The sequence below is a fragment of the Microcaecilia unicolor genome, chromosome 9 (genome assembly GCF_901765095.1).
Source record: "Microcaecilia unicolor chromosome 9, aMicUni1.1, whole genome shotgun sequence".
In the NCBI taxonomy this organism is placed as follows: domain Eukaryota; kingdom Metazoa; phylum Chordata; class Amphibia; order Gymnophiona; family Siphonopidae; genus Microcaecilia; species Microcaecilia unicolor.
Window position 1 is genome coordinate 147,746,282 of NC_044039.1, and position 17,056 is coordinate 147,763,337.

General features: G+C 42.5%; 1 protein-coding gene across 1 annotated transcript in view; it reads right to left on the reverse strand.

Annotated features, from left to right (window-relative positions):
- Positions 1-3,813, reverse strand: part of GCHFR (GTP cyclohydrolase I feedback regulator) — a 32,913-nt gene extending 29,100 nt beyond the window's left edge. The window contains exon 1 of the mRNA XM_030215203.1: positions 3,612-3,813. Coding sequence (XP_030071063.1) covers positions 3,612-3,647 — 36 coding nt within the window. The 5' untranslated portion in view covers positions 3,648-3,813. The remainder of the gene's footprint in view (positions 1-3,611) is intronic.
- Positions 3,814-17,056: the final 13,243 nt, after the last annotated feature.

Genomic DNA, 17,056 nt, shown 5'->3' on the forward strand with positions numbered 1-17,056 from the left:
TGGAAAATAATCACTCATACTCAAGAATAGATTAACTGTTTACAGATTTAACAAAATAAATAAATCACTGGGTAGATGGAGCGGGATCACTCTCCTATCCATAGTGATCTCAAATTTGAATTTGCAGACTAATCCAAAGGTGCAGGCTCAGCTCAGGGAGAAATGGCTAGAATATCTTTCTTCCAATGATAACAGTATGGTGAATGATGGAATTTTGTGGGAAGTGGGGAAAGCCTTTAAGAGAAGCATTCTTATTCAGCTAGTGGCAAAAGGTAAAAGGGAAAGGGCTAAATCCCGCCAATGCCTCTTGGAGCAAATTGCTCAGAGATTACACGAGGAACAACCAACCAAAGATAAGACAAGTTAAAAAGATCTTAAACATAAATTAGACTTGCTGGATGTGGGTAAAATAGAATTTTTGATTAAAACAACTAGAAGGGAGTTTTTAAGAATTTGGGAATAGGATGGGGAAGCTGTTAGCTTGGCAATTAAGACAACAGCAGAATGAGAGGTGGATTGGTAAGGTTGTGGGGGCGGATGGGAGTATTAAGACTTTCCATGCAGTCACTGCAAAAGAGTTTTGTTCATTTTACAAACAATTATATTCATCAGAATGTCACTTCCCACTGTGAATTTAGCGGACCAGCAACATTTAAACTCCCATCAGGAAGTAGAACAAGTACTACAACACCTCCCCAGGGGAAGATGGGTTGCCATGTGAATATTGTATTATTTTAGGAAGTGAGGTTTCTGACGTACTGGCGAAGATGTTTAATGTAGTGTCACATGGCTCTCCCCTTCTATGAACAAGGCAAATGTAGCAGCTGTCCTTCACAAGCCAGGGACAAACCCCTTCAAATGCGCCAGTTGCCCTGCTCAATAATGACATGAAAATGTTTGTGAAGATTTTAACTAACAGATTACAAAACATTTTACCACAGACAATTCATCATGATCAAACAGGTTTTGAGAAGGGACATCATCTCGGAGATAACATTTATAGTAGTAAGAATCCTGCTGTTATATGTAAACCATCGACATGGAGAAGGCATTTGATAGAGCTGAGTGAAATTTTTATTTGAGGTTCTAAATCAGGTGGTGTTGGGGAGGAGACAATTTTGGGACTTGAGTCAAAGCACTTTATGTTCATCCCTCCAGCTCTATAGTGGTTAATGGGATTAAATCAGAATAATTTGTGTTGGGATGAAGAACAAGGCAGGGGTGTCCCATGTTTCCCCTACTCTTTGCACTGGCCATAGAACCATTTGCGGATAGGGTTAGAGGCTATTTCCCTGATAGAGGTGTGTGTGTGTGTGTGTGGGGGGGGGGGGGGGTGATGATGATCATAAAGTGTTATTATACGCAGACAATACTTTAATATTTATGAGGGATCCCACTAGCTCTGCTCCTGCACTACTACTGGAGATGGATAAGTATGGAAAGGTTTCAAGATTCAAGGTGAATATAGATAAAAACAAAACGCTAGGTTTTAATGCCTCCTTGGGAGTACTTCAACACCTGCCCATAAGGGATTCTGATACCTAAGTATACACATTACAGCTCAGTTAAAAGATCTTTTTTAGTTGAACTATAGTAAACTCACAGAACAAATAAGAGGGGACCTGGCGAGGTGGCTCTCTGCCTCTGTCCTGATGGGGAAAGGTGGCAGTCCTTCAAATGATGGTTCTCCCTAAATTTTTATTCCTTTTCTCCCAGCTTCCTATTCAGTTACCTAAGGGGCAATTTTGAATTTGGGAGGGAATGTTTAGAGACTTTATTTGGCAAAGAGAAAAAGGGCAAAGATAAGGCTGGCTTCTTTACAAAGACCTAAAGGGGACTGGGAATCCTGAATTTGTATCAACATTACCAGGTGGCAGGTCTTAAAGGCTATGAGAGAACATTATGGAGAGGATCCATTGATTCACTGGGTTCGCTTGAAAAAGGCCTGGTTGAATCCCTATTCAATCTCTGAAAAAGTGTGGGGGGGGGGGGGGGGACTGGAGAGAGTTCCCTTATCAACTTAGGTTCAAGGCACATATGTCTGGTTCCACTGAAGGCTATCTGGAACTCAGTATTTAATATGCAGGGGTTATCAGGAGTCAAATTCCCACTTTTCTTGCTTAGGCATTACCATCCCTGCTCCACCTTCTACTTTAAAGACCTGCAAAAGGATTTACAAATTATAGAATTTGTTTACCGTAAAGATCTTTTTACAGGTAACATACTACTATCACAGGGGATATTACAAGAGCTTCTGGGTAGGAAAATCCCCTTTTTTGTTTTTTTCAACTTAAGAGGTCTTTTATTGGGTTCCGATACAAAAAATAACTTGTATTGCAAGCCTTCCAAATTAGAAGGGATCCTATTCAAATCAAACTCATGGGTCCAGAGGTAAGGGCCCAAACCATATACCAGTCACTCTGGAAATTAAATACACTGTCAACCAGCTGACACACAGTGGAGGCATGATTTTTATAGATTCCATGAAAGCACTCCAAGTTCTTCCTTAGACCTACATTCAAGGCTTCTGTCATAACTTCTAGAATATTCAAGTGGCTACAAATGCCCATGGAGCCTCTTGCAGATGCTTTAGATGGATGCCTTACATCAGAGAAATCAAATAGATGATAATTAAGGAAATAATTAATTCAAGAGAAGTGGGATGACAGTCTCCTTGGGACCTAGGGCAAGTTATTTCACCCTCCGATACCCCATGTTAATTATCTAAAATATTAGATGCCAGCTCTGTGGCTGCTCAGGGTGCTTACACATCCCCAAAACCTCAATGGTCAATCTATATTGAACCCATGTAAACTGTGGATACTTCAAGCATAGAAAATACCTACTCTCTCCAAGTGTAATTTGCCTCAAACTACAACTAAGAAGGCATACATTGTCATTTCTCATATCAAATTCGAGCATGAAGGGGATAATGTGGGGTATAAATGTTAAAATTAATACATACAATTAAATAACAAACTCCCCAAAACTATAAATTACTATGCCTACTCCTGTGCATTACGGTTTCTTCCACGAACAAGATACTAGAAATGTGGTTTGCTTTGAAAGAACTGGCAAGCAAGACGTCTACATAACCTAACACAAAATCTAAGGCTTTCCTTCCTTACCACCAGTTAGAGGCTTTTTATCACCTACTCTTATTCCAGAGAAAAACTGAAAGCAATACACTTCTCTTCTCTATTATAAGCCTTTCAAATTCAGCATGACTTCATAAGTTGTGTACAGCTAACAATACAGCTCCTGAATTTCTGCATTCCAATGGGCAATGTAATGCAGTATGGCAATTTTCTTGAATAGCAAAACAAGAATAACATTAAGTAACAGATGTTTAATTGATTTTTTTTCTCATGTGTGTATGAGAAATTATTAGAGAAACTGTATTCACATTTGGCTTATTTTTAGCATTTCTATACAATGCTTTTTCAATCCATCCTACACCCAATCATGCGAAGCGCAGTCAATATAACCAGAAAATAAATTTAAAAAAACCCTGGAGACAGCATGCACAAAAACATGAGACAGTCACAGACAGCATCACGCATCAGAGACATATAACCTGACTTCACAGCAAAAAGAAATGTCCCACTCACCATACGGATCTGCGTGCTTATCAGGAGATAGGGCATGTCGGTCTCTGTTGTAGGAAGCGATTACAACAAAGGCAATGGTGTACCACGCTCCGATCCACTACTACTACAGCACCAGAAAACAGCACAAATCAGGCTAAATAATCAGCCCGAGCAACCACTGTGTTCCGATCAGACACGTGACATCCTGCCACCTTGGGGAACGCCCTCTGACAATAGCCAATCAGAAAGTCAGGAGCCGATTATGTTTTCTCTGGAACCAATAGGGTAAGTGATGGCACGAAACGCAACTCTTTGATAACAGAGTGTGTGCTTTTGCACAGGACAGGGGGCGGGTCAGAGGTAGCCAACGTTCTCTCTATCTTTCAATGCTGTTGGAGATCAGCGAGTAACACTGGCTGCTGGTTATTCCCTGCCTCTCACACCTGATTGGTTGTACTCTAGTGGCAGAGCCAATTAGCGGTGGAAGGCAGCAGATAACAGCCATGTGCTCACCTTTTTACTGCTGCTTGAACACGAGGGAGGGGCTGGTATATAGGAGAAGAGTAAGAGTGCAGTGAAGGAAGTGGGACAGGTGGAAAGAGGAGGAATAGCAGGACAATATAGACAAGGAAAAAAGATGGCGAGGAGCAGCGTAGTCCTTTTTCGATAAACTACCAGCAGGACTATGCTAAGCTAAAGTTGCACACTGAGCAGCTCACCAACTAGCGTCCTACTCCACCTGCCAGCGAGAGTAGTCTACAGGAGTCTAGCCAGAACTTTTTTTTTTTTGGGGGGGGGGGGGGGGGGGGGGGGGCAACATTGAGACGTACGTTTTTTTTTTTTTTTGGGGGGGGGGGGGTGGCGGCAACATTGAGGCATACTTTTTCTAGCAGCCTTTAATGGGCAGGGAGTGATTTGTGCACTTCTCCGTATTTGCTCCTGGTGCACGGCAACGCTACAAAGCCTTGGTAGGGTCCTGGCCATTAGATTAGAACCATTTTCCATTCTATCATCACTTCCAGCTTTGATTATTGCTCCTTACAGCATCTGTCATTCCTGTCAAAAATTAAGCTACCTTTCACCTGTGTTGCTACGATCACATAACCCCCTCTTCATTTTCATTCTGCTAGACCAGTCCAGAACAGTGGAGATAGAGAGGGTGAACTCTTCCAATTGCATCACTGGAAGAGTGGAAGGGCTAGTGAAGCCTAGAACCCTTCAGTATTTCTCTACCTCTAGCAGCAGTAGTGATCTGTTCAGCTGGGTGGTGAATTATGCCAAGAGACCGCAGATGCCCTTTCAGAACCTGGAGAACTTTGGAGTGCGCTTCAACACCTGACAGGGGGCCATGTTTTTTCCCATGGAATGCATGCTTAAACTGCAGTTCCAGCACTGTGTGCACATGAGGCCCCTTGGGCCTGGGTCTACCTTTATCAGCTCGGGTCCATGGCTGTAACCCTGGAGGTGATACCTTGGGGAAGGGCCCTCGTGTTCACTTCACTCAATCCCAGGAGTTTAATACTTATCTTCCACTTTCTGGGACTCTTCAAAGGAGTCTTAGCAAGATATTCATTTAGCATTGCAATGGTTCCGTCCCCTATTGAGGTAGAAGGCAGCTCAGGTGGTAACAATGCCACTGGCAGTGGCTTACATCAACAAGCAAAGGGGAAGCCAGAGTGTAGTGGTGGCACTGGCAACCAGCTGGCTTTGCAGATGGGTGGAGGTTCATCTTTCAGCTATTTCGGTGATGCACATTGCTGGGATGGAGAATGTGCAGATGAATTTTCTCATTCAGAATGCCTTGGACTCAGAGGAGTGGATGTTGAGCTGCTCAGCCTTCTAGCTCCTGGATCCCCGGGCCCCTCCATGCTTTAACCTGATGTTGTGCTGGAATGCATAGTGTTCCCTATTCTTCAGTTGCCAGAAGGAGTTTGGTTCAGCAGGAATCAATGCAGTAGTGCAATCCTGCTGCAAGAACCTCTTTATGTGTTTCCCACAACAGGATATTCTGGAGTGCAGTCATAATTACATAAGAACATAAGTATTGCCATACTGGGACAGACCGAAGGTCCATCAAGCCCAGCATCCTGTTTCTAACGGTGGCCAATCCAGGTCACAAGTACCTGCCAAGATCCCAAAAAAGTACAATACATTTTATGCTGCTTGAGATAAGCAGTGAATTTCGCCCAAGTCCATTTTAATAATAGTCTATGGACTTTTCCTTTAGGAAGACAGCCAAACTTTTTTCAAACCCCGCTAAGCTAACTGCTTTTACTACATTCTCTGGCAACGAATTCCAGAGTTTAATTACATGTTGAATGAAGAAAACTTTCCTCAAATTTGTTTTAAATTTACTTTGTAGCATCATCGCGTGTCCCCTAGTCCTAGTATTTTTGGAAAGAGTAAACAAGCAATTCACATCTACCTGTTCCACTCCACTCATTACTTTATAGACCTCTATCATATCTCCCCTCAGCTGTCTTTTCTGCAAGCTGAAGAGCCCTAACTGCTTCAGCCTTTCCTCATAAGGAAATCTTCCCATCCCCTTTATCATTTTCGTCTCCCTTCTCTGTACCTTTTCTAATTCCACTATAATCTGTTTTGAGATGTGGCGACCAGAATTGAACACAATATTCGAGATGCGGTTGCACCATGGAGCGATACAAAGACATTATAATGTCCTCATTTTTGTTTTCCATTCCTTTTCTAATAATACCTAGCATTCTATTTGCTTTCTTAGCCGCCGCTGCACACTGAGCAGAGGGTTTCAACGTATCATCAACGACGACACCTAGAGCCCTTTTGTGGTCGGTGACTCCTAACGTGGAACTTTGCATTACATAGCTATAATTCGGGTTCCTCTTTCCCACCTGCATCATTTTGCACTTGCTCACATTAAATGTCATCTACCATTTAGACACCCAGTCTCCCAGTCTTGTAAGGTCCTCTTGTAATTTTTCACAATCCTCTCTCAATTTAACGACTTTGAATAACTTTGTGTTGTCAGCAAATTTAATTACCTCACTAGTTACTCTCATCTCTAGATCATTTATGAATATGTTAAAAAGCAGCAGTCCCAGCACAGACCCCTGGGGAACCCTACTATCTACCCTTCGCCATTAAGAATACTGACCATTTAACCTTACTCTCTGTTTCTATCTTTTAACCAGTTTTTAATCCACAATAGGACACTACCTCATATGCCATAACTTTCCAGTTTCCTCTAGAGTCTTTCATGAGGTGCTTTGTCAAACACCTTTTGAAAATCCAGATACACAATAAACCAGCTCGCCTATATCCACATGCTTATTCACCACTTCAAAGAAATGTAATAGATTGGTGAGACAAGATTTTCCTTCACTAAATCCATGTTGGCTTTGTCTCATTAATCCATGCTTTTGAATATGCTCTGTAATTTTGTTCTTTATAATAGTCTCTACCTTTTTGCCAGGGACCGACATCAGGCTCGCCGGTCTATAATTTCCCGGATCTCCTCTGGAACCTTTTTTAAAAATCGGCGTTACATTGGCCACCCTCAAATCTTCCAGTTCCAGGCTCGATTTTAAAGATAAATTACATATTACTAACAATAGTTACGCAAGTTCATTTTTATTCTGTCAGTACTCTGGGATGAATACCATCCAGACCAGGAGATTCCTTCTGGCCTGGCCCTTGAAAAGGGGTTGTTTGAGGAACAAGGGCTACTCTGCTTTGGTCATTTCAAGTCTGTTTAAGGCTCGGAGACAGTCTGTGTCCATGGCGTATGTCCAAGTCTGGCATGTTTTTGAGTTCTGGTGCATGGAGCATGAGGTTTACTCCTGGCAGGCAGAGGTACCTGTTATTTTGTTGTTTTTGCAGAGGGGCCTGGAACAGGGCTTGGCACTAACTTTCCTGAAGGTCTGAATGAAAGCTCTTTCATCTTTCCAGGGCAAAGTCCATGGGTTCTTCTGGTGGTGCGGGTGAATATTGTGCATTTTTTGTGCGGTATTAAGTACATTTGGCGTCCACTCTGCTGCAGTAGGATCTTAACCTGGTCACCTTGATGGCCATTTGTTCTGCCAGAAGTGTGTCTGAATTACAAATTTTTACCTGTCCTTTTTGGTTGATGCTGTCCCTCTTCACACTATTCTATTATTCCTGATGAAAGTGGTCTCTCCCTTTCATGTGAATCAAGCGGTCTCTCTCCTGACCATTCGAGCACTGCAATTTTCTCTTTTTCATTTGGGGGCTCATATGGTTGTATCTAAGTCCAGCTCAATGCACTAACCTCCTGCAGCACAGGAGGTGGTGGTGGAACTCGCAACTTTAATTATATTGTTAGACATAACTTGGTTGGGATTCTTTAGCAGAGGAACCTAAGAGCAGTGTTTTGGGCACCCAGAAGTCATGAGTTCCACCACTGCAGAAAGGGAGTGAGTTGAGCTGGACTTTTAAGCACCACTATTTGGGCATCCAAAAGTCCTGCCTCCATACATTTTACCTTTTCAAATGACTGCACTGCCTCCTTATCTTTTTCCACATACTGTTCATTCTGAAGCTCCCCACTATCTCCTCTCTTCTATCTTTCTATACAACCCTCCTTGTGAACTTTGCTCATCGTGCAAGTCACTCTTATCTATGCCCTTTCTCTTCTACTGTCAACACCCAGCGCCATGCTTTTGACATTTGTTGCACTGTATACTTGGAATAGACTGTGAGTTAATATGTCATGCTCCCTCTTTGATCTTATTCAAGTTCAGGTTTATTTCAAAAACCTACCTTTTGAGGTTACCTTTAAATCTTTACCCTTGACTCTCTCACTCAAAAGCTCTACAGGAAAGAGACTGTCTCATGTCAAATTGTACATCACTGTGCAGGGCTGGCCCAACCAACTAGGCAGTGACCTAGGACAGCAGCTTCTGAGGTGGGGAGTGGGCAACAAAAAGCAGTTGCAGTCATAGCAAAATAGATTGCGACAGCCAAACTCAAAGAAACATCAATATGTATTTTTCCTGTAGGAAGGATGGGCAATTATCAAATAGCTCATTTACTCATTTATTTAAAAGCATGAAGTCTTGAGGGAGATTAGGGGTCTGAAAGTTAATTGGGGAGGGTGCATAAGGCTGATGGGTACCCTAGGGTGCCCACTACTCATGCACGGGCCCTGTTACTATGTAAATCAAGTAGCACTAAAGTGATGAAATAGTGGTGGAGTGGAGAAGAGAGGAGGAAAGAGGAGATGGAAAAGAAGCAGGAGAAAGGGAGTTAGAAGAGTCAGGGAATATAGTAAAGAGAGGAGAGGAGAAGCAAGAGCAGCAGACGAGGAATTTAGGGAAGGAAGAAGATGAGAGGCAGCAGCGGGGGGGGGGGGGGCAGGTATAGGAAGAGGAGCGTGTAAGTGCTAATTCAAGACCACCAACAGTTATCAGATGTAAATAGGCTACTCATTCTTCTGTGAATTAATATAGCCTATGTTAATATATTTATAAATGACCTAGAGATGGGAGTGACCAGCGAGGTAATTACATTTGCGGATGACACAAAGTTATTCAAAGTCGTTAACTCGCGACAGGATTGTGAAAAATTACAGAAGGACCTTACGAGACTGGGCGGCTAAATGGCAGATGACGTTTAATGTGAGCAAGTGCAAGGTGATGCATGTGGGAAAAAAGAACCCGAATTATAGCTACGTCATGCAAGGTTCCACGTTAGGAGTTACGGACCAAGAAAGGGATCTGGGTGTCGTCGTCGATAACACGCTGAAACCTTCTGCTCAGTGTGCTGCTGCGGCTAGGAAAGCGAATAGAATGTTGGGTATTATTAGGCAAGGTATGGAAAACAGGTGTGAGGATGTTATAATGCCGTTATATCGCTCCATGGTGCGACCGCACCTTGAGTATTGTGTTCAATTCTGGTCGCCGCATCTCAAGAAAGATATAGTGGAATTGGAAAAGGTGCAGCGAAGGGCGACTAAAATGATAGCGGTGATGGGACGACTTCCCTATGAAGAAAGACTAAGGAGGCTAGGGCTTTTCAGCTTGGAGAGGAGACGGCTGAGGGGAGACATGATAGAGGTATATAAAATAATGAATGGAATGGAACAGGTGGATGTGAAGCGTCTGTTCACGCTTTCCAAAAATACTAGGACTAGGGAGCATGCGATGAAACTACATTGTAGTAAATTTAAAACAAATCGGAGGAAATGTTTCTTCACCCAACGTGTAATTAAGCTCTGGAATTCGTTGCCGGAGAACGTGGTGAAGGCGGTTAGCTTGGCAGTTTAAAAAGGGGTTAGACGGTTTCCTAAAGGACAAGTCCATAAACCGCTACTAAATGGACTTGGGAAAAATCCACAATTCCAGAAATAACATGTTTAGAATGTACGTTTGGGAAGCTTGCCAGGTGCCCTTGGCCTGGATTGGCCGCTGACGTGGACAGGATGCTGGGCTCGATGGACCATTGGTCTTTTCCCAGTATGGCATTAGTTATATGTATTTCTAAAGAACAGAAAAAGGGCTAGATTTACTAAAGGCACTACTGCATTACCACACACTAACACATTCATGTTCATTAATTACCATAGGCCCCATTTTATGCAATGGGATTTATTTACTACGATTGTTTGTTAGCAGTGTTAGCACTTTCTATCATGGTAGTGAGCTTTAGTAAATGTAGCCCAAAGTCTTTGAGAACAAGCCCTTGTGAAACTGTTTCATTACCATAAATAAAGGGATTAAAGATATATTGTTTTCTCCCCCAGAAGGCCTTGCTTGAAAATCCCTGAGTCTGTTTGAATATTTTAGTGCAGAGGACTACAAAAGGTCAAGACAGTGCACAAGTAGAACAGAGAACTGTGTTTGAATAAAATACATATTTATGTTGCAACAATTTTATTGATGACTCAAAATAAATGCCAAAGACAAGCACCAGAAACTGCAAAAAATGAAAAAGTACAAAATCTCTAACATATACAATGGTGCCCATAAGAAATATAAGCTTATATCCTCAAAACATTTTTTTTAATATTCACCCTTGATCCCATTACCTAGAGCTGAAGCATGACATTGAAAGCATTAAATAAAAAAATTTTACATAGTAAAAACTCCACCAGAAGCAAAAGTCGAAATCCCCCCTCTACCCATATTTGATATAAGACCCATCAAGGTTAAAATTAGTAAATTAGGAAACCCCCTCCCTCTCCCAACTACCCTCCATAAGCCAACAAAGTGGATACCAAAAGCTATGGAGGGTCTGTGGTCTTATGGTTACATTCACAATGTACAAAAAAAGAACTGAAAAGGTCTTTGGAGTTCCATTATTGCTCTTTGTGCTTGTTGCCTATGAAGTACTACTAGAATGTCACAAAAGTTATTTGCATATCTGCAACTAGCGCATTATGTTAGGTCTCTAAACATAGAACAGTTGAATAGTGGGCATGGGAGGAAGATAAGGGAGTTTTTTACGGCGATCCCTGGGAAACAGCTCTCAATATCAAGCCTGCACAAACTATTAGGGGTAGTGGGCCCGCAGCAACATAAAGCAGTAATCACTGCCCGCTGGGCACGAGATATGCAGAGACCCAGTTTGGTTTTAGATTATACAAAGTTAGTGTCCCATATACCTGAGATCTCTGTGAACGCAAGTCTGCGGGAATGTCAATTTCGAATTTTACACAGAGCTTACATGACCAAAGGTGTTCAAGATGGGAGGGGTACCTGACCCGCTCTGTTCCAAGTGCCGGCAGCGGGCGGGCACACTCTATCACTGTTTATGGGAGTGCCCTGTCATACAAAGATATTGGCATATGATCCTAAAGTACTTTGAAGGCCTAGTACAATCTCGAATTAGCTGTACTCCCTTGGGGATTATATTTGACAAATATGAGCTTTTTGCCTTCTGCCTGAAATTTGAGACATTTCTGAGTAGTTTATTATTCAACAAGATGGAGCTCCAGCACATCAAGCTCGGAAAACAGTTGAGCTTTAAATGAAACCCCAGAATTCATTGAGCCAGCAACTCAGTGGTGTCAAAGACTTCATGAATGTGTCAAGGCTGAAGGAGGACACTTTGAACACAAACTATGAATCAACTAATAAAAAAAAAACAAAACATCATACTAATGTATTTTCAAAGGTCATACCAAACAGTTGCAAAGTATTTTGAAACTATGTAGGACCCATTTTTTCTGGACCCCCAGTACTTCTTGGTACATATGATAGTGAAGGCCTCAACAAATTTTCTTTGAATTAAGGAGCCATCCCCCAAATTTCAGAGCCAGCAACTGAGACCTTTCACACCCCCTTTTCCCCACTGAAGTTGCAGAGCAGGATGGGGAAGAGAAAGAGATCTTGTCCAAGGTCAACTGTAGCTCGTTTAAGGGCTTCATTGTAATATAGTAAATGATAGCAGATAAAGACCAGCATGGACCATCTAGTCTGCCCCCCTGCCCCTATCTTTGTCTTTAGGTTGTAAATGATGCCTGGTGCAGTCTACTCCCTCTTCTTACATTTATCCAGATAATCCAAACAAATAGTCTTGTAGTACCATCAGTGGTGTGCTGGTAAATGTTTAACAACAGACTCTCTCCCCGCCTTACAATTGGAGAGGGGGGTAGGGGCGCAGAGGTGGACTGGGGGGGGGGGGGGGGACATTGCATTACTTTCTCTTTCCTTCCGCCCCTCATGTCAGAGCTCCCATTAAACCATAAGACCCCCATTAAACAACAAATCTTTATAGCCCAAATCAAATGCTATGTTCATAGCCATATATATATCATGGTGCATGATTAAAAGCTTTCACAAACTACTGCCCAGCTGTTCAGCTTGCACTTTGGAATTTCTCTCTGAGGCTTCTCATCCTGAGACCCATCCAAAAAAATCTTTAGGATCTAGACCTTCAGTTTGAGAACTCATTCCTGCCTGAGTAAATAGCTTGGATCAAAGAAACCAAAGAAGGTCGTCAAGCTGAAGTTCAAATTTTGATAATGAAACAGTGATTGAATATTCACATAGCAAACACCCTGAGCCAACAGATTTATTTTCCACTGAACATAATTAACTTTGCATGAACTTGGCTACTAGTAGTGTGCTGAACTGGACAATGCTGGCACATTTAGACTGACTCGGACAGTTCTGCTGAAGGAAACCCTTTACTCATTAATCAATACCTTCTCTGTGAAATAGTAGTAATAAAAAAAAGGCAAGTGCATTTTTATGATATACCATTACAACTACATTCCACAAAGCAAAAGGAGCAAGTTCTCACACACCATCTTTTTTTTTTCTTTCTGTAGGCACAGGAAACAAAAAGATTTTAAATGCTCCCAGGTTCCAATCTAATTAATGTTTAATGTGGAATAAAATGCCATAAATAAGTAAATAGATAGATAGAAACTCTGAATGTTGAGCACCTGATTATCATAACATGATGTCTGTTTTAGTGGCCCTTTACCAGGAGAAAAAAAAATAGTGTCTGCACAAATATAACACGTGCTAGGGTATCCCTATAACCAGCCCCTCCAAATGACACACTGATTATGATTTATAACAAGTTACTATTCTATCTATGAAAAGTTATTCCGTTATTATACTTCCTCTGTGTATATCCCTATGCACAAGCCGGTATGTTTGAAAATCTAAGTGAGATTAAATAAAAATTCAACAATAAAGACCTACCTATTCCAGACCTCCCGGTCCCCAGAGCCGCAGGGTGCCCTCCTGGCACATACCTGAAGCCACCCTGGTGGTCTAGTGGAGTCTTCTGGGCAGGAAAGATACCCAGACTTTCCTGCCAGCTGCCGGTGCTGACCATCTTGCTGTCGCATCTTCTTTAAAATGGCTGCCGAGACTGACAATGGCAGCCTCACAAGACTTCAGTGGAAGTCTCGCGAGACCGCCGCTGGAAGTCTCAGCAGACATTTTTAAACAGCGATGCAGCAGCAAGAGGGTCAGTGCCGGCAGCAGGCAGGAAAGACTGGGGATCTTTTCTGCCCTGAAGAATCCACTAGACCACCAGGATGATTTAAGCCAGGTATGTGCCGGGGCCCTGAGGCTCGGAGGAGGAGAGGCAAACAGGGAGCAGGAGGGAGCCCTGCATTTAACAACCGGCTTGCAAAATCTGTGAAAAATTAACAACCAGGTCTTGCAAGCCAGTGCGAGCCAGCTCCAGCACACCACTGCGTACCACCCTCCCTCTGCCCCTTCACTATACTTATAGTATCGGGCTGGTGAACACAGCTTCCTTTGAATATCAGCCTGCATGTTAAGGAAGTTATCCTACAAGGAGCTGCCTAGTTGTAGGTAGCAAGAAGACATATTACCCCACCTGTCTATTACAACAATGGCTTTCCATAGTAGCTAATTGGCTTTTAAAACACAATTTAGTGCTCAATACTGAAAAGACAATAGAATACTGGATCTCCAGCAAACTTTCACAACCACAGTCACCGCTCCATCTTTTTGATATCCCAGTAACTCCAGTGACCTCTTTCAGCTACTTAGGTGTGCTTGATTCCAGCCTCACATTTCAGAAGCAACATTTCTAAAGTTTCTTTGTTGTATTAATTCGCTTCAGAACATTCTTGATTTTTCCTCTCTTCACACTCTTGTGATGTCTCACATTGATTACTGTAATACTGTTCATGCAGGTTTTCCACAATCCCTGCTCAAACATTTAGGCACTACAGAACGCAGTAGAATGGGAAAATTAGGTTCTTACCATGATAATTTTCTTTCCTTTAGTCATAGCAGATGAAGCCATTACGTATGGGTTGTGTCCATCAACCAGCAGGGGGAGATAGAGAGCACTCAACTTTTCACAGTGCCTCATGGCCAGCTAGCTCCACTACCTCTTCAGTATTCTCTATCTCCCCAAGCAGGGTGGCTGCAGCTTCTTCGAGCTCCATCAAAAATCTGCCTGGGGGTGGCTCCTGGCTTGCCAGTTGTTAGCCGGGGTGTTAGAGGCTACAGCAGCTTCACTTTGAAGGCACATAGGTCAGCCCTTTCCCTGCCTTACCCATGCCCCCGTGGATGTGGACATATTAGCTTGCTTTTCCCTGTCCTTTCCCACTCAGTGGATGCAGGCACATTGGTTCGCCTTTCCCTGCCTTTCCCACTTATCTGAGCCTCCGGAGTGTTTTTATTTACCTCTTTTGCCTCTGCTTTCCTCACAGCGTTAAAAATAAATAAATAATTAATTAAAGTTGTGTCGCGCTTTAGCGCAGCGATCTTGGAAAAGAGATTTTTTTCTGGAGATTCTTCTGCAGGACCGGATTGGCCGCTGTCGGGGACAGGATGCTGGGCTCGATGGACCTTTGGTCTTTTCCCAGTATGGCATTACTTATGTACTTATGATTTGATGGTATGTGCTTTGCCGGTGGGCGTGTGTGTGGGCAGAGTTTGGGCATATGGTTGGCTCACTCAAGTATGCACATAATTTATAGAATGCTATAATTAATGCATGTTCAAGTTCACAGCTATAGGGCTGGTATAAGTGCTCACATCTTAGTTGTAAGTCTGCATTAGTATTCTATAAAGAAAAGTAGGTGCATAAATTACTAGAATATCACATGCATGTGTTCACATATGTGCGTGTATGCAAAATTTCTACCTGAAAATATGAACGGTTCTTACATAGTGCGTAGTTAACAGTAGGCCATACATATGGAAAGTATCTGGGCAGAACATAGGTGGGATGTTCACTTTTACACGTGTTACATACAGAATATTGTCAGTTACATGCATGTTACCAAACACAGGTGCACACACCAGCTCTATGAGTGACATAACTGAGCACCTAAACGTATGCACACATATCTACCCAGCTATGCTAGTATTCTATAAAGGAAAGTAGGTGCCTATTTTCCTCTATAAAATGGGCACCTAAATATAATTACCCTCAGATGCCCAATGTACTGTTGAATCCAGAGAATGCCAGTACACGTTTGTTGCTGGTAACATCAGACCTGTTTAGGGCTGTGAAGTCCCTTCCCACCCCCATTACTGGAGCAGAATGAAGGTTCCCACTTGGCAGATGCAGCGGCAATTCCCTTTGGTCAGTCCTGCCTCTTGCCCTCCCTGAGTACAGCAGTGCCCCCTACCTTAGTGGTCAGCTGGCTGTCTGCTAATATTTAGCAGCAGTGCTGAACATTGACTTTGACTGCCCCAGCACAATCCGGGCGGTGCCGGGGTGAAATCTGGACAGAGCAAGAAGTTCTGCAGGCACCAGCAATATTCTGTGCTAACTGGACAAGTGCCAAGCAGGACCCTTAAATAGCAGTCCTAGCTTTGGTTAGTTATGCAGGTACAATGCTGAATACCTCTGTAACTGCATAACTTCTGGCCATTGCCTATGACACAGCTATTCAGTGACAGTAGCCAGATATGAACCAGCAATGAATATCCAGATCTAATCAAGCTTATGGCAATCAGCATTAAAAAAAAAATACTCATCACTGCTGGCTGAATATTGACCTGAGATTTTGAGAGACCTTTTTCTCATATTTTTATAAGGGTCAGACCAATGGTCCATCTAGCCCAGTATCCTGTTTTCCAAACAGTGGCCAAGCCAAGTCACAAATACCTGGCAGAAACCCAACACTCCATACTACAAGTCCCAGGGCAAGCAGTTGCTTCCCATGTCTGTCTCAATAGCAGACTACGGACTTTTCCTCCAGGAATTTGTCCAAACCTTTTTTAAACCCAGATACACTAACCACTGTTACCACATCCTCTGGCAAAGAGTTCCAGAGCTTAACTATTTGTCAAGTGAAAAAATATTTCCTCCTATTTGTTTTAAAAGTATTTCCATGTAACTTCCTCAAGCATCCCCTAGTCTTTGTACTTTTGGTACGAGTAAAAAAATCAATTTACTTCTACTTGTTCTACACCACTCAGGGTTTTGTAGACCTCAATCCTATCTCCTCCCATCCGTCTCTTTTCCAAGCTGAAGAGCCCTAACCTCTTTAGCCTTTCTTCTGTCTACTTGGACAGTCTGCTTCACATTTATCTGGTCATCCACCATTACTCTTATAACTGAGCAACTCTGAAGAATAAGAATTTACACAGAAAAAAATCCAGGGCTTTGAAATTTGTTCACAGATATACAATTGCAAGTGAATCAGGGCGCCTCTAGTCCTCAACGTTAGAGTGAAATAAGTACAGTAAAACTAAAATATTAGCAGGGATTATGGCAACGCGCCATGCTGCAACCAGATAAACTGGCTGCAATAATAATCTTAAAACAAGAAGCCAAAAGGAGAAGAAAAAAAAAGCAGAGCCCGCACTGCACACTGTGGTCTGGTAGATTGCTTCACTTTCAGATGCTGTTTCTTCCAGAGACCTTGTGTGTATCTGCGTGCAAGCAGACTATAAAATTCTGGCCAGTATATCTCAGAGGTGCAATTCATCACAGAAAACAACTTATTACCACTTGGCATTAACTCCAATATATCTACTTTGAGCTGATGCGAGACAAATAACTACAGCCTC